General features: G+C 33.1%; 3 protein-coding genes and 1 pseudogene across 3 annotated transcripts; 1 reads left to right on the top strand and 3 right to left on the bottom strand.

Annotated features, from left to right (window-relative positions):
• Positions 1-388: 388 nt before the first annotated feature.
• Positions 389-3,877, bottom strand: LOC131173981 (receptor-like protein 12). Its single transcript, XM_058136950.1, has one exon. The coding sequence runs from the start codon at positions 3,632-3,634 to the stop codon at positions 560-562; it is 3,075 nt and encodes a 1,024-aa protein (XP_057992933.1). The 5' UTR covers positions 3,635-3,877; the 3' UTR covers positions 389-559.
• Positions 3,878-4,173: 296 nt separating this feature from the next.
• On the bottom strand, positions 4,174-6,037 carry LOC131169171 (protein BFR2-like). Its single transcript, XM_058136977.1, has 2 exons — positions 5,498-6,037; positions 4,174-4,527 (listed from the first exon to the last, which is right to left on the bottom strand). Exon 1 carries the CDS (start codon positions 5,899-5,901, stop codon positions 5,500-5,502), a length of 402 nt encoding a protein of 133 aa, XP_057992960.1. The 5' UTR covers positions 5,902-6,037; the 3' UTR covers positions 4,174-4,527; positions 5,498-5,499.
• A 5,367-nt stretch (positions 6,038-11,404) lies between these two features.
• Positions 11,405-13,980, top strand: LOC131174092 (leucine-rich repeat receptor protein kinase MSL1-like). Its single transcript, XM_058137151.1, is given in 2 exon segments — positions 11,405-13,835; positions 13,838-13,980. Coding segments are annotated over 2 exon segments (2,574 nt in total).
• Positions 13,981-15,000: 1,020 nt separating this feature from the next.
• On the bottom strand, positions 15,001-18,308 carry LOC110636122 (3-deoxy-manno-octulosonate cytidylyltransferase, mitochondrial-like; annotated as a pseudogene).
• Between the last annotated feature and the right edge of the window lie 644 nt (positions 18,309-18,952).

Below are 18,952 nucleotides of genomic sequence, written 5' to 3'. Positions count from 1 at the left end.
AACTCAAGCATTAGCCATCTCAAGAAAACAAGTTCTGCAATTTCAGTTTCTCAAATCTTTTGGTAGTTGTTCTATCTCATTTAAAAGCTGATTATAAATTTATAATATTCCATTGTCACACCTTTTGCAAAATGAGCAACTATAACCAAGAAAATTTAGCAGAACACACCAACAATTTTTTGTCCTGCGAAATTCGTTTAGTACTCACAAACAGCTTAAAATTAAAGATTTTGGTTGTCCTTAGGAAAACGTAAAACTAAGACCTTCGATGTTGAAGAGGCTCAATTTTCTGCTGGATTTAACTTTATCAGAAGTTCATTCTTCTCCTCTTGCTGATCGACAATAGTCTCAATTCCCTAAATTCATCCTCCATTTTCTTTATTAACAATAGTCTGCAATTATTAATTTTATTTCAATTCATTAAAATCTTGCACATTTTAATAATGGAATATGATATAGAGAATAAGATCACTAATTTCGTAATGCTAATCACATCAGCTGGTACAATCATAAATTGGTACAAAATGGTGATGCATAACGATAGATTACTTTTTCTTTCTTAACTGGATTTAGTAATTCTTGATGCCATCTTATCAATAGCCATCCAATACCGCTCTCTCCATCGCTTTTTCAACAATTTCAGAACCCCAAAATGTCCCCAGAAACCAACAACATAGCCAACTGCCACAATTCCAATGAACAACCATTTTTCACTGGCATCCTCTTCACTTGCAGGTTCTTGCTCAGATGAGCCATCGTTGATATTGCAATTTATAATGGCATCAGGTGCACCACACAAATACTTGTTCCCTACATAGGCCCAACCATCCTCATACAATGTGTCAAACTTTGTCCCTGGTGGAATCCTGCCACTCAAGTTGTTGTAGGACAAGTTCATGATGCCAAGGGAGTCCAAAAGATTTATGGATTCTGGGATTCCTGCAGTCAATTCGTTGAAACTAAGATCCAGCGACTGCAAGCCACTCATATCTCCTATGTTACTCGGGATCTCCCCAGAGAGAGCATTATGTGAGAGGTTAAGCATTGCAAGCCCTTTCAAAAAGCTCATTTCTTGAGGAATATTTCCTGTCAAAGCATTCAGGGAGAAATCTATTCCACTGTGGTATGTCCTGATCACATTAAATTGGTATATCAGTCCTTTGTATGCCATGCTTAGCTTTACACCGGCATACATTGATGAAATGACATAACCAAGAAGGTCTCCATCTGTCGGTCGAGTTATTAATGTCTTCAAACCATCTAGTTTCTCAGGGATGCTGCCAGAGAGTTTGTTGTCTGAAAAGTCCATGATTTGAAGCTTCCAAAGCTTGTTTATATCTTGAGGGATTGATTCATTGAAGAAATTGGACCTCAGGACAAGAATGCGGAGGTTCTTGAGGTCTCCGATGAATTGGGGGATCTTTCCAACAAAATTATTGTATCCCATTTTCAGTACAACAAGATTTTGAAGCTTTTCAAAACTTGGAAAAGACCCTTCAAAATGATTGCCAGTTAGGTCCAAGTAGCTCAGACTTTTGGCATTTTCTAGAACTGCAGGAATTGAACTGCTCAAGTTGTTCTGTGCAATGTTCAGAAAACTGAGAGATGTACAATTTCCTAAAATGACAGGGAGAGCTCCTGAGAGGCTGTTGTTGGATAGATCTAGGAGCATTAATGCATTATTTTCTTGACAGAAAGAAAATGGTATCTGACCAGAAAGTTTATTACCCGATAATGATATGAATCTTGCATTCCCAAGTCCTATCTGTGGTGGTATGAAGCCAGTGAAATTGTTTCCAGACAAATTGATGGCATCTATGTTCTCAAGTAGGAAAGGGACAGGGCCTTCAAGAAGATTGCTTGCTAAATTCAAAGTTGTTGGACCAAAAAATGAGTTCATCTGAATTTTTGTTGGCAGAAATCCTTGTAGGCTGTTAAAAGAGAGATCTAAGTAACTGAGCTTTGGTAGATTGAACAACCGGGATGGAATTGCTCCTAACAAGTTGTTATGTGCCAAAGATAAGAATGCAAGTTGGGTCTGATTGGATAAGAAATCTGGGATCTTACCAGTAATGTTACACGAACTTAGGTCCAAGATTTGAGGCTGGAAGCTGGGAGGAAAAAGCTGCTGGTCTAATTTAACAGTTAGCTTATTATATCCCAGACCTAAAATATATGGATTGGAGCTCTTAAAGAAGGAGGTCAATGACTGAATTGTTCCAGTGAAAGAGTTCAAACTAAGAAATAAGACCTGAAGTTTGGGCATATTGGTAATACAATCAGGTAATTTTCCAGAGAGATTGTTACTTGCCAATGCAAGATACTGGAGAGAGGAAATATTACAAATTGAATCTGGGATTGTTCCTTCTAAAGAATTTTGCATCAAAGAGAGCAATTCAAGGCTTTTCAAGTTGGATATTGTCGCTGGAATTTGACCTGCTAGCCTGTTGAAGTCAAGCTGCAATCTTTCTAGCCTGGAAAGGTTGGTCATGGAAGAAGGTAAGCTGCCCTCTATAAAGCAATTATAGGCTACGAAACTGAGCAATGAAGTTGTATTGGCAAATGAAGGTGGAATAGAACCAATAACTTGTGCAGACCTGATGTCTAAAATTTCTAACTGAGGCCATGGGACTGCAAACATTGACTTCAAATCAATTGTAAGACTAGTCTTACCCGCATAAAGTTCCTTCAGTTGTGGAAGGTAAGGGATTGTACCTTCCAGGTTTGAGGTAGTGAGATCAAGGGCTAGAAGAGAGGTCATGTTCACTAAATGAACCGGAATTTGGGATGTAAAAGAGTTGAAATCCATTACCAGCACAGACAATTGAGTGAGGTTGAGAAGCTGATCTACAGGAACCTTCCCCAGAATTTTGCAATTAGACAACCAAAGCAATCTAAGATTGAAAAGATCCGATATAGGATTAGCCCATTGAAGTAACTTGGAAGCCTCTGATAGATCAACACCGGTCAAAAATAGTTCCCTGAGATTGCGCAGCCCCTGCAACCAATCCAAATTCGAAGAAGAAAGATATCCACCAGGGATGTAAGTATAATCGACACCAGCCTGCACTGTCAGTTGAGAAGATAAGTTATATGAAATGGAAGAAAAATCAGTCACCGGCGAAGAACACGAAAGATCCAACCATCTTAGAGATGTAAGGTTGCCAAGTTGGGTTGTAATGGAATCACTAAACATAGAATTTGATAGATTTAGGTAAGTTAGCTGAGTAAGGTTTGTGATTCCAGTGGGTATTCTTGAAAACTGGAAGTTATTAAAGCTAAGATCAAGGTAACGGACGTGAGCAAGGGTGAAAAGAGAAGAAGAGATGGGGCCAGTGAGTGCAGAAGATGTGGAGTTGGAAATGGAAACCAGTTCAGAATTCATATTAATTATGAAGCTTGTCGGATTAGGGTTCCGGAGGTCAACTGAGACGATATGGAGTGTGTTGGAGCAACGAATTCCATGCCAACTGCAGCAGTCTCGGCCTTTCCATGAGGACAGCCGATTTGAAGGGTCTGTCAAATGGGATTTAAAACTTAACAGGGCTGCTCTTTCATTGTCAAGACAGCAGGTGATAGCTGAAATATTTGAGACGAAGCAAATGAAGAGAGGTAGCCAACTATGGAGTTTCATGGCGATAAGATGTTGCGGATTCTATTTCTTGCTGAATTATGTCTATTCTTAGATTGTTGCTGAATTCTGGAGTATTTTCAAAGCGGTGAGATTCTCAGAAGTTTACATGAAACTTAGTTTAGTGGGATTCAATTCAACAGAACTTATTGAGACACTTGCTTGAATTTTTCGCTTTTGTATTAGCTGTTGACCTGGTGAGTTCTGGGTGAGGCTCTGCTGTGCTGCCAGAGTGCTGATGTATTAAGATTGTGATATTTTACCCTGTGAAGTCTGTTTTAATTACTCCCTCCATCCCAATATTCTAGTCCCAATTTCATACAGTTTAAGAGTTTTTAGTTATGTTAGTTTAACTAACTATTTTTACATGTTTCTTCCTAAACAACATCATTAACTTAGGAAAAATTGGGATGCATTAATACTCCATTTGCTGCATGAGTAAGTTTGAAATTCTAATTAATGCTAGAATTGAAGAAAAAAAAAAAAAAAGATTAAAGGATTACGGAGGGAGAGATGCAGATAAGATTTTAAGAGAGAAAATGTAAATTTCTAATTTCAGCATTAATGAATTAAGTTTAAAAATTCTTCACCATCTAGATATCATAATAACATTAAATGTATAATTAGCCTTTAATACAAAGATAATATAGTAATCTTAAGAAAAAAAACAAACTTACCAAAATCAAAAGTGAAACTGATATATGAAACGCTAAAAATAGAAAGTGGGACTAATAAAGATGAAGTATTATATTAGTTACAGGTTGGCTAATCTTGGGCACTAACAGTATAATAATGGTTCCTAACAAACTTGAAGAAATCTGCCCCTTAACTCCGCCCACTAGCCTGTCCTCTACAGCCATTGAAAAGTCACCGTTTAAAATGTATTATCACGCTTCCTGAACAAAAATTAAAAAAAGAAAAATGTTATTGATTGGTCAACACACAGGCTGGATAAAATAATTAAAGATATTTTATTAGATGTTTTTTAAAATACCAGTAGAAGATTTTTTTATATAAAAAATAATTTTAATAATTAATTATGTGTCTGTTAAAAATATTTCTTTATCACAATATAATATAATTTTAATTTTAAATTAATAATACAATCTGTAAATATAATTAAAATAAACATAATATATTGGTTGAATGTTGGTATTATTATTTAATAAAAAAAATATTGGTATTATTAAACGTCCCTCAAATCATCAAACAACAATCCAAATAGCTTAAAGCTACAAATGGAGAGTCAAAGCTAAATTTAATTTTTCACCCATGAGTTGTACTGATAATTTTTTTTTTTGGTTAACAATCTTTCATGTCCAATTTGTTGTCAAAATATTTTTACATGAACCACAATTTTTATTTTTTTATCCTCTCAATTTTCTAAATAAGAGAAGAGCATTATGGCAACACATGTAACATACAGACTATGAAATTTGTAAATATTAATAATTAAAGAGACATTTTCACATTATTTTTTTAATATTAAGGATTAGTTTTCACACATTATATTAAGATTATTTATTCGGTTGGATTAAAAATAGATTATCTATTAAAACTACAAAACTTGAAAAAAAAATTTTCTTTAAAAAAAAAAACCACTCGCCCATGAAGCTAACGAGATTTTCACATGATTTCTTTTTCCGCCAATCATGACATATATATCTATAATAATTTATCATAAAATAATCAATAAAGCAATTCTTAGTTATAGCCGTTGGATGCCGGGAACTATCATTTCCATGATGGTGATCATCACATGCTATCAAGAATACCATTAAAGAAAGAAAAATAAATCACTTCAAGAAAAATGATAGTCATCTCGTCTAAAACGGAAAACAACTGGTCAAGCATTCCAAATCTTACATTCATTTGTTTCGTTTCTGAGCAGGAGCATCATCATCATCATCATCATCATCATCAAAATCAAACTCATTATTATCATTCTCATAGTCGTCAACAATATCCTCTCCAACTAAATCATCATCGTCATCGTCGTCGTCGTCGTCGTCGGTTGGATATTTCCTCCGACCGTAACCTTTAGAGCCATGAAATCTCGACAGCAGAAGCGTGTTGATGCCATTAATAGTACCATGATGAACAGAGCCAAGATTAGGCTGACTCCCGAGGAAATACTGGACAGAGATAGGGCTCGGTATCTTGCCAACAATCTTGGTTTCCATTGGGATGCTACTGGAGCCACGGAGGAGATGGATAGGAAGAGACTTGCAGTTTTTGAATAGCTTCGTCATTGTTACTGGGCTGGCCATTGGCAGCGGGGAGAGAGAAAGATAGTTTTTGGTTTATGTGTGTAGTGTTTCGGAGGAGGCGAGGGTTTGCGGGTTTGCGCGTTTGATATCGAAAGGGTTTAGGGTTTTTGCGAGAGGGACGACATAGACACGTGGCGTCGCAAAGTGTTTTAGGTGGTTCTGGAGACTCTAGAGAACTGCTCACCTGCGGTCGGTCATAATTCAGTTATAATTAATTTAATATAATTAAAATTCATTTGATGACGTAATCATAACAGATAAATTTTAATGTACCCGGAATTTATCATACGATTCCAACGACATAAAATGCCAAAGACAGAAGCAGAGTTATCTTGTCGTACAAACACAATGCCTTGTCATTGCAGAAATTCTTGCTCCTATTGCAATAAGAAGAAGGAACAACAACAATAGAGCTACCATATTTGATACCCCAGTCATCATCTCAAGCCACCAGTTGAAAATTGCTTCAAAGCACAGGATGAGACGTATCAGGTGACCCAAAGTGAGAACTGGAAGCATCCCAAGTGAGATTGGTGGAAGCAAATGAGGATGCTTTTGCACAAGAAAGTATTGTTTTCCAACTAAAGCACATGTAAATGCGCTAGATGTAAGAGAAATAATGCTTTCCACGTCCATATTCCAAATACGCTTATCTTTAGAAATATAGCATTAGGGGATTTTGAACTTGGAACCTAGCTCAAATTAAGAGATTTACATAATAGGGCTGTTCAAAATATGGTTAAAATCAAATAAACCGAATAATTCGATTAATATTTTAAGTTGATTCATTGGATTGGATTAGGTTAATCTATTTAAATTAACCAAAATTCCTTTGTCGGTTGGTTGGTGAGTATCTATATCCCGTTCGCTCCATATTGACAACTCAAATAATAGATTTATTTAAGGATGACAACGGAAAGGACACCCATTAAAATCATCATATCTGAACTCGAATTCAAATCAAATTCGATTAAAATTTATTCTCAATTACTTGAAATCATTCTGACCACGATTATTATGACCCGATAAATATCTGAACTCATTTAATTTTATATATTTTAATTAATAATTTATATAAAAAATAATTTTTATTAATAATTTTTATTTTAAAAATTTAATAATTTCATAAAATATTTTAATTTTATTTTATATAAAATAAAATATATAAAAATTTATAAATATTATTATAAAAATATATATTTTATATTTAATTAAACATTTATATAAATGAGTTTGAGTAACGGATACCCAACATGTAAATCCTAACTCGATCCGAATCCATAACAAGTATTAAATTTTAAATCTTAATCTATCTCAAACCCGATTATACATTACTTAAACTCGTCTATTAAGATTCAATCGAATCGAATACTCATAAAAATTTAACCTATTGCCATTCCTAGATTCATTTCTCTACTTTCATAGCACCTATCTTTCATTCATAATTTCTCTAATCTCATTTTTCAAATCTATCTCGGTTTAAGTTGACTTATTTAAACCAATCAGAATTCCTTTGTTGGTCAATTGATGAGTATCCATATCCAACAGCTATTCACCCATTCACTCCATGTTGACAACTCAAATAGTAGATCTATTTCTCTACTCTCATAGTACTCATCTTTCATTCCCAATTTCTCGACTCATCTTTCGAATCTATCCTCTAACTTTCTGCAGGCCCACATCGGGGTTCCTGCTCCCTTCTATGGCATACTCACAAGAGTTCCTACATTACATACATACGATGTATACTTGCTAAGTTTTTAACAAGGAAACCCTTGTTTCCTGGAGAAAATGTGGTGCATCGATTAAATTTCATAACTGATTTGCTTGGCATTCCTTCAGTAGAATCCATTGCACGGGTTTGTAGTCTTTTCTGTCTGTCTATTTTGCTGTTAAAGAAGCTTTTCATGATTGTTAAATGATTGATTCATCTAAAGGAAAAAGCAATCAATTCCTCTGTCAAATAAAAAAGCTGTAAATTTATTTGATATTTAAATTTTTTTGTTATAAATTATAACTTTTGATTATTATATTTGTTCATTTAAATTTTTAATAATTATTATTTTAATGTTTTATTAGCATGAATTTTTAATAGTTAATTAATATAATTTTTAACTATAAATTTTTTTTATATTCTCAATTGGCACCAAAGCAAACCGTATGGCTGGATAGAATTTTAAACTGACCGACTAATTCATTAAGACCAAAGTATTGGATTGGTCAGTTTATAGTGAGTTTAAAATGTTCTCAATTGGTACCAAAGCAAAATGCATGGCTGAAAAGAATTTTAAATTGAACAATGGATTGAGTGTAACTGATAACTAATAGATATTTAAATAGGTGAATTATAATATTTAATGAATTTTAAAACATAAAGCGGATAGTAATGAAAAACTGATATAATATTCATTAGTTACAGTTTGTATTGATTTTGTTTTTAGAGTTATTTTTCATCGACTGATAACTAATTTAATTTTATTTTTTATTTAGATCATATTATTTTTTTTCACGTAATTCAAAAATTAATATTATTAATACTTTTTTTATTTATAATCTTAACATCTTAATTAACATAATCTTATTAAAATATTTTTTTATTAATAACATAAATTATAAAACACTTATTTATTATAAAAAATATATTTTTTACATCTAAAAACTTAAAATTGGCTATAAGTTTTTTAATCAATAATAATAATTACTTTATTATTTTATAATTATAATTTTAAAGTTATTTAATTTTTTTAAAGAATTTAATTATTTTCTTATTTCAATAATAAAATAAGTAATATAATATAATAAATCAATAATTATATATTTATTTCAATAATAAAATAAATGATATAATATATTAAATTGGTAATTATATATTTATTTTGATAATATAATAAATAATATAATATATCAAATTAAAAAATATATATTTAATTTAATAATAAAATAAATAATATAATATAATAAATTTATAAATTTATTTTTATTTCAATAATAATATAAATTATATGACATATGTCATTATTAGTCATTTTACATATTAACAGCAACAGCTAAATATAGTTTTACCAAACACCTAAATATAAATCAGCTATCATCAGCTAATAGCTATTAGTTATCAGCTAAAAGTAACAACTATCAGTTAATAGTTATCAGTTGTATTCAACAGTTAAACTAAACAGACCCTAATTCATTGAGACCAAATATCGGATTGGTCAGTTTATAGTCAGTTTAGAATATAAACCTATAATAACTGATATAAGTTGGATTGGAGGCCAAAAAAAATACACAAACCGACTCATGAACACTCCTAGTACACACTACCAGGCTGAGCCTGCGATTGAGAACTGGACTTAAATTTCAATCCTTTCTGCTTTCATTACTTTTTCTTCTTGGTGGATTCAATCTTTGTTCTAGGTAATTTTTAGTACCAGTTTCTTTCGGTCAGGAAAATAATGCATTAATGCTCCTAGATCTATCCAACAACAGCCTCTCAGGAGCTCTCCCTAGCAGTTTAGGAAATTGTACAGCTCTGAGTCTTCTGAAACTTGCACAAAACAACTTGAACAGTTCAATTCCTGCAGTTCTTGAAAATGCCAAGAGTCAAGCTACTGGGACCTAACTTGCAATCGTTTTGAAGGGTCTTTTCCAAGTTTTGAAAAGCTTCAAAATTTGGTTGTACTGAAAATTGGATACAATAATTTTGTTGGAAAGATTCCCCATTTCATAGGACACCTCAAGAACCTCCGCATTCTGCTCCTGAAATTCAGTTTCTCCAATGAATCAATCCCTCAAAATATAAAAAAGCTAGAGAAGCTTCATAACTAGCATCGATCCCTGACAAACTAGATGGTTTGAAGACATTGATAACTCGACCGACGACGGATGGAGACCTTGGTTATGTCATTTCATCAATGTACACGCTGCTGTATAGCTAAGCATAGCATAGACTAATATACCAATTTAATGTGGTCAGGATATACCACAGTGGAATAGATTTTTCCCAGAATTCTTTGACAGGAAAATTTTTAATTGCATTAATGTTTTATATATTTACATATACATAAACCACAATTTTTTTTCCATTCTAGTTTTTTTTTTTTTTTCTCTCTCTCTCAATTTTCTAAACAAGAGAGGAGCATTATGACACTAAATGTAACATATAGGTTCAAATAAGAAATTTGTAAATATAAATAATTAAAAAGACCATTTTCATATATTTTTGTGATTTATGGATTAGCTTCACATATTATATTAAGATTATTTACTCGGTTTGATTAAATACAGACTATTCATACTAAAACTAAAAAATTTGGGGAAAATAAACACTTTATCATAGCTAAAAGATTATATAAAAAGATTATAAAAATCAATTTAAAGTATTATTCATAACAATAAACTAAAACTAACACTATCTAATAAACTAATGTTATATATATATATATATATATATATATATATATATATATATATATATATATATATATATATATATATATATATTATTTTTGCTTGAATAATTATATGAAATAAATAAATATAATAATTAAAGTATAAAAAAAATAAAGTGACATTCTTTAATTTTACAAAATAATAATCTAAAAATTTTAAAACCTACAAATGATTATGTTTTTATAATTAATTAATAAGAAATTATCACAATGGAATTATGAAAAGTAGTACACTTAAACTTCTAATTCATTTTGTTTTCGTTTTTAGTTATATTTTTATTATTAATAGTAATTAATACGCATATATTAAGACAAAATTATTAATCAAATTAGATAATGTAGATAATGTATAACTATTCACTTTATACATTTTTTGAGCAATAATTTAACAGTAAAAAATTATATAAAAATTTTCAATATCAAATTAAAGTGTTATTCATTGTTTGGTTAATTTTTTTAAATAATAATTAACATTATCTGAATAAATAATTGTGTAGAATTAATAAATATAAATAATTAAAATATAATAAAAAATAATATAACACTTTATAATATTATATAATAATGATTTAAAAAATTTAAATACTCGCACAACGTGCCCGCAAATGACAAGTTAAAAACAAATTCTGAGCTGGTGCAAGCAATTTTATAATTTTTTTTTGACTGACAGAATTAACCTAAGATGTTTTGAATTCCAGCTGTCTTGTTGAATTGTTAGTCCAACCTACATGGAAAGAAAAGCAAGAAAACTATAATGGCTGACCTGTAGAGAAAGCAACAGATCAGCCTTGGTGAAGTAATCCATAACACTTGTCAGAACTAATTCCCAGACAGCAAGATCCTGCTGAAATTCACAAAGCCACTCAATCACAACTGGTGTAAACCTTCTGTATCCTAAGTCATTTATTTGCCAATGCATAAAAAAAAAAAAAAGGTGATTTCAAATGGAAATCTTGATTATATATTTTTGCCAGTTGAGGTTTAAGGATTCAAGCCAACATTTACAACGCCCTTTAAGAGCAAAAAGAATGCAGCTACTGTCAGGACTTGTCATTTCCATGAAACTCCGTACTGTTGTGCCCTTGTTGTTCCTTCTCGTTGTCTCTAATATTTCAGCTACTACCTCTTGCTATCATAACGAAAGAGCTGCACTTGTAAGTTTTAAATCCTATCTCAAAGACCCATCGAATCGGCTGTCTTCTTGGCATGGTCGAAATTGTTGCAGCTGGCATGGAATTTCTTGTTCTGATTCACTCCATGTTATTGCTGTTGACCTCAGGAATCCTAATCCAACAAGCTTCATGCTTAATCTCAACTCACAACTGGTTCCCATTTCCAATTCCACATCCACTGCTCTCCAAGGTATCCTCTCTTCTTCTCTTTTCACTCTTGCTCACCTCCGTCATCTTGATCTTAGCTTTAACAACTTCAGCTTTTCAAGAATTCCCCCTGGCATAGCTAACCTTACTCACCTGACTTACCTGAACCTGTCAAATGCCATGTTCATTGACTTCATTACCACCCAATTTGCCAACCTTACATCTCTGAGATGTCTGGATCTTTCTTCTTCTTCACCCGTGGAATTTGACTTTTCACATATTTCCTACAATTTACCATCTTCAACCCCGGTGCATCTTCCACCTGACTGCAGTTACTACTATGGCAGCCATCTTTCATCATCAAATTTGGATTGGCTGCGAGGGCTAGGCAATCTCAGGGTGTTAATACTTACTGGTATTGATCTGTCAGAGGCTCCTAAGTCCTCCCATTGGACTAAGCCTTTATTACAACTCTCAAATCTAAGGTTCCTTCAGTTGTCCAATTGCAAAATCTCAGGCACACTACCTATAGATCAATTTATCAACCTTACTCACCTCTCTGTACTGCGACTGGATTCCAATCCTTTTACATCCCGAATCCCAGTTAAACTTGCAAATCTGACCTCAATTTCAGTCCTTGATCTTAGCAGCTCAAACCTTCAAAGAACAATCCCTTACCTTCCACAACTGAGAGAACTATATGTAGGTAACACTGACCTCAGGATTGATCTAAAATCAACGTTCTCAGTCCCATGGGCTCGTTTAGAAACTTTAGATATTCGCTCTACGGATGTTATTGGACCCATTCCACCTTCATTTGCTAATACGACTTCATTGGTCAGTTTCATAGCTTGCAGCTGTTCAATTCAGGGCTCCATACCTCCTTCCCTCACAAACCTTTCAAGGTTAGAAGCATTGCACCTTGATGCAAACAACTTAGTAGGACACATTCCACCGACTATATCCAACTTGAAAAGCCTTGGTGTGCTTTCATTGATAGAAAATTCTTTAGAAGGATCAATCCCAGATTCAATCTGTAATCTTTCTTCTCTCTGGTTTCTTTCTTTGTTGAGAAACTCTGTCTCCGAAACATTGCCTGAATGCATTGGCCGCCTTTCCAATCTTTGGTACTTGGATGTTAGATTAAACTCTATCAGTGGAACAGTTGAGTCTTTGGCATCCTTCGTCCAAGGCATGACGCCAAGTCTCCTGGGCCTTGGATATAATAATCTAACAGTGAGATTAGACCACAAGCCATTTCCAGCAAACTTCCAGCCTAAAATCTTGGACTTGAGTGATTGTAACATAGATGGTCGGATCCCAGACTTCCTATCTAATCTCACCCAACTTACAGAATTATACTTGGCACAGAATGAATTGTCAGGAACAATTCCTCAGTGGCTGTTCAACTTACCACTTCTCAATCACTTGGATCTCTCTTTCAACAAAATACAAGGACATCTCCCACCCTACATTCAGCTAAGCTCATTTGATGGACCCAGTACATTGAATTTAGCAAACAATCAGCTTCAGGGACCTATTCCTTCCAAGCTTGAGAATATGGATATCATGGACTTGTCTAATAACAATTTCACAGGGTACATGCCACCACAATTAGGGCTTGGAAGTGCAAGATACTTAAGATTATCAGGAAACAAGCTGTTTGGTCAGATTCCAGACACTTTTTGTCCCGAAAAGAATTCTTTGATGCTCTTGGATTTATCCAACAACAGTCTCTCAGGCGCTCTACCTAGCAGTCTGGGACATTGCACTTCTCTAGTCTTTACAAAAATTGGGCAGAACAACTTCAGTGGTAGCATTCCTGTAGGACTAGAGAAGGCCAAAAATCTCGGTTACCTAGACCTAACAGGGAATCAGTTTGAAGGGCCTTTTCCGAGTTTCATTGAAAATCTTGAAAGTTTGGAGGTATTAAAGATGGCAAACAATGCATTTTCTGGAAAGATCCCCCATTTTGTTGGTGACCTCCAGAACCTCCATGTTCTTCTTTTAGAATCTAATTTCTTCAATGGATCAATCCCTGAAGAGATAAACAAGCTGAGGAAGCTGCAAATTATTGACTTTTCAAACAACAAACTCAATGGTTCCATCCCTGAAAGGCTAGATGGTTTGGGGATGTTGAGAAATCGACCCACTGATGGATACCTCTTGGGTTCGTCATTTCAGTTATGTATGCTGCTGTGGAACTTACCATGGTTTACAAAAGCTTCATCTATCAGTATGATACGGTTCATATCTATGATAGTGGCATAGACCTCTCCCTTAAAACGTCTGCTTTACCCCAGAAACAGAGATGATCAGAAGGTGGATTCAGTCATTGCACTTGAAAGGTCCATCAGTATAAAACAAATTGGTGCATATAAAAATCATATATCATCAAGTGCAAGCGCAGCCATTCATAAAAAAATATGCAAAATTTTACATACTAGTTCACAATACTCCAACCATCTTAATGCTATTAGACTATATAAAATGATACCCAAAAAAAGAAAAAAAATTAAAGAAAGGAAGGAGGTGGGGGTGTGTTCGAAAAACTAATACCAGCTATTCCACTTTCTCCTGGATTCAATATAGGAAGCAACATGTCATCTGATCCCATTTAAAATCAATGGTCCAGTTTGAATTGGAAGAACTAGGACAAATTCCGCTCTCGCACCAAAGTTTCTATCTTTTCAACATCTTCTGGAGTGTGAACACCATGTGCCTCATGGTCAACCTTTATCACCTGCAAAAACATTTGGGTTGCACATTATAGTATCTGAATATTTCAGCTAGCAAATACCATCAACCTTATCTATGATTTTAGGGAAGGGGGGGGGGGGGGGGGTTTGTGTGTTTGGGAATCCAATTTACAAGTTGTCAGTACTGATAGATAACTATAATCCCATGAAGTGAAAATATGTACCTTATCCAAAACAAATTGATCAAACTAACAATGGATAAGTAACAAATCTAGCAATGCAATGGTCTAGAGAAAATTCATTCACTCTTTGCTGTTTCCAAATAGATTGCAATAAACTACAAAAACAAAACTACAGAAAAGATTAATAACAGCCAAAGTTCCAGAGAACCTCTCTCTCTCCATCCTTATCTTCTTAGTAACTCCAGCTGAGCTCCCCCAACTATCCAGCCAACATCTCAAGCCATCAGCATCAGCATTGAGAAAGTCAGAGAGAGAGAGAGGACATTCCAAGTTCTCTTCAAAAAGAAATACAAATTTCAATTGTGATAGAAACTACAGCAATGTCAAAAAAATATTATGATAGCAGTTTAGCATAAATCCAGCCAAAGGAAAACAGAGTGGCAGGTGAAATTCACTATGCCTTCATTTTATAACCATTCTCAAGGAATTTAAGCTGCTCCAGATCCTCTTCAAGTTGCAATGGAGTAGGTTGAAGTTCAGGATATATTTTTAGAAACTTTGCATTGTAGCTCTGATCAGAAAATACAGTCAGTAATTCATAAGATAACCAAAAAAAAGAACAAGCAAACACACACAAACTCTCAGAGACTTCTGACCATCAAACGGAGGAAGAAAACAACAATCAGGAATACATGCCGTCTTCATACCTGAATTCCAAGATGAAGCAAATATGGAAACTGTGGGTTGACTTTCCCTCATCTGTATCAAGTTGGCAAATAAATCTATCAAGCAGCCCAATAAATGCGAAAAAACCACAGAAGAGAAAAAAACAGCAAGCAAAACCACCTATTTATCAATATTAGGAAACTCACTTGTTATAAGGAATGAGTCCTCTCGAAAAATAGATAGCCTAACCTAGATTATCCACCACACATTTCACTCTGTTGGGATTGAATGCATCTTCTGGCTTTAAAGATGTTACAGCAGTGCTAAATACTGCATTTGGGGATGTCTGCACCTTATGCAAATTTCAACAACCAGTGAATTAAATAAATGGAAAGCTTCACAATGAGATAAATGTCAATAAATTAGGAACCGGATGTATAGCGATACAAAATGTTCCTTTTCTTCAGTATTATAATTGAATGTAACAGGATAGTTCATGATGTGCAAAAGAGGCATTTGTTCAAATATTAAAATTAAAAAATAAAGGATCAGCTTGAATTTGTTCATATGATGATGTAACAGTCACATTTCATGAGAGGTACATGAGTAGAACAGTGAACAAATTTACCTGCAGTGCTTTAACAATTCCATCTATTATCTCAGGTTCAATGAGAGGCTCATCCCCCTGAATATTGACAACAACATCATATTTATATTCTAGCTTTCCAAGTGCTTCATTGCATCTTTCCGCACCTGTATACTAATACAGATTTTAACAATCAGCAAATCAATACCAAATTAAATCTTACACTTAAAATTGACCAAGTGACCTTACCATTTCGACAAGATTCTGAAGTCATTATCACATCTGCCCCAAATCCTCAACAACATTCAGCAATCTTTTCATCATCCGTTGCCACAACTATATCAATCACAAAATACGAATGAGATGTCACAAACATGAAAGACAAGTATGCACATGCACACACACACACACAAAACAAGGACACACAAAGAGTAATCACTATGCTAAATGAACATATATTATATCAAATATGTGGTCAATATAATAATGCAGCCCTACAACTACAAATGATGCCTTCAACATTTTTCATTGCCCCATCTAATATCCTACTCCACTGGCCCCAAACCTGCCAACAAGCCCCACCAACCCCACCACCCCCTTCTCACCCCCTCTCTAGAAAAAAGGAGGTGGTGCAAGGATAAGAAAATTAACTACTAAAATACTTTAAAACAAAAACTTGAGCAAGAACTCCATGTTGAATACTACCACAGGCTACAGCTCATAAAAAGGGAATACTATTCATCTCACAAAGTCTATCATTGATTTTGTTTGCATTACTGCCTTTTTTTTTCATGTTAGTATATCTTTTCTTTTCCCAACGAATGGAGAAATGAAGAACTTCTAGTACTAAGCAAGTTGGATGAACAAGTCCAACCCATAAATGATAATCAACTTTTTTTGTGGGGCTCCCTGAACCAAATTCACAAATTCACACTTCTCTACATGACATCTAGATGCATTGTGATGTAACCTAATATATTGAACATAAGTAGCATTTATGGATTTTTGCTACAATCAATGTATGCAGTTAAATGCATTTCTAAAGATATTGCTCAAACTAAGCAGAAAATCTCAGCATCATTTCCAAATAAAATTAGAAGAATCTCAGGAAATTTAATTTACCTATGTGATCCAATGTAGTTGCCAATTTCGCTCTTTCCCAAGTTCTCTGCAGATCATCAACAAAATGCATCAGAAAACATACATCATAGCCCATTTATTATCTTATCCATGCATGTCACAGGATGATTATGCAATTATACTACTAACACTGTTGGAAACAAAAGAATTTCATAGAATATTATAAATTCATTAGTAATTCTGTACATTAGATGTTTGGAGTATAAAATTTAATTTTATTAAATTAGTTTGTAATCCTATAAATTACATGTTGGAACATAAAATTTACGGAATTAATTTATAATTCCATGTGTTATGTTGGGAAGCTATTAAGAAATTCATTTACAATTTTGACATTGTTAATTTTACGGAATTCATTAACCTGTAACAAAGTACAAATTACATAAAATATTAACGGAATTTTCAAATGAATTGGTACTATTTCTCTGTTTTAACTTCCTCTCCTTGCTAATGCTCTCCATCTTTTCTCTCCGAACATAGAATATTGAAATTCTAGGTCCTAATACAGATATACCAAACAAAAAATCCACTAGCAACTGAGTTTATAGTAGATCTCTCAGCACTTTCCATAGAATTAATTTATGTATAGTAGATTTATCTAAAAATTAAATCAATTACTTATTCATGAGGTTCCAAACAAATTAATGAGATTAATATACCCACAAATAGGAATAAATAATCTAAAAAAAGGAAGTGCACAATCGTCTATGTGTCCAAAATGCACACAGGATTCTTTTACTTCTTGAAGTGAAATCATGGTTCCCACAATGGATCAACTCAATGGATCAACTTAATATATAACCATGTTAGTGAACTTAACCACAGGAAGTGTTGATTCATCCGGATGAGGATCAACAGATCCTCCAAGAGAAAAGATCTATTGACAAACATGCAGGTTCAAAGACCTCGCACAAGGCCCATTGGCAGAATACGAATTTGACAAACGATTATATATATATATATAATGAAGCAGTTAATTGCCTTTTTTTTTTTTTGGCTCGAACTCCAGATCAGCCCTGGAGAGACTCCAATACCTCAATGGGAAGCATTTCACAGCTAATTAACAATTGCCCAACATTGTTTAGCACAACCATTGGACCGCCAAAAAAATGTTAATTGATGATTGCTCATCACTTAACAATCCAAAAAAGCAAAACCCACTCCAGATTTTGCATCCAATCATTCAACTTCAGCTTCTAACTAAACACAAAAGGGAAAATTGATCTCATATCAAAATTTTTATAAAGATTTAAAATGAAATAAGAGAAAATGAAACAAATAAGTACCTGAATCATGGGTTTCCCTAGAATATTAACTAGTGGCTTGCCCTGAAACCGAGACAAAGGGAAACGGGCAGGTATAATGCCTTGTATTTATTAAACAATAATTATATAACTCTTGTGAAAAAATTAATAATCTTTTAAAACAAAAAAAAATATTTTTTTCTTAATAAGGTAATTATGCAAGTTTTTGCATATATTTTGATTTGAGTTTGCTAAATTGATTAAAATTATAATTAAAAAATTGATTTAAAAATTACGTTTTATTAAATACTCTTAATTTAATGATTAAAAAAAAATCTGAATCATTCACCCAAATAGACGTTTAATTATTAGTGTTTAATGGCGAATAATTATTTTTTATATTTCTTTGCCTCCTCCAATGAAACTAGGCAAAGGGGAGGTTCTTTTTTTTTTTTTTCCCTTGAGCAGATAGGTAATGATTAATTTTAATAAAAGAATTGTATTGATTAATTTTAAAAGTATTTAACTTTATTATTTTATAGAGTTATAAATTTTTCCAAAAATTTAATAGAATAATATCACTTAGTTTAATCTTTTATTGTTAATTATAAAACTCAATTAATTAGTTCTAATTTAGCTATGGTTTTATGGGTCAAGAGGTAACTTGTAATGAGTTATAAACATCTTAATTTATATAATTAAAATACCTATCACCTTCTTTTTCTTCTTTTTTTGGTAAAAATATTGCTTGCATTGCAATATAAACATAG

The sequence above is a fragment of the Hevea brasiliensis genome, chromosome 15 (genome assembly GCF_030052815.1).
Source record: "Hevea brasiliensis isolate MT/VB/25A 57/8 chromosome 15, ASM3005281v1, whole genome shotgun sequence".
In the NCBI taxonomy this organism is placed as follows: domain Eukaryota; kingdom Viridiplantae; phylum Streptophyta; class Magnoliopsida; order Malpighiales; family Euphorbiaceae; genus Hevea; species Hevea brasiliensis.
This window is presented reverse-complemented; position numbering and strand designations above follow the sequence as displayed.

What these genes read in the sequence shown, in the direction of transcription:
- LOC131169171 (XM_058136977.1), bottom strand. Translation starts at nt 5,901, where the DNA reads ATGGCCAGCCCAGTAACAATGACGAAGCTATTCAAAAACTGCAAGTCT.
- LOC131173981 (XM_058136950.1), bottom strand. Translation starts at nt 3,634, where the DNA reads ATGAAACTCCATAGTTGGCTACCTCTCTTCATTTGCTTCGTCTCAAAT.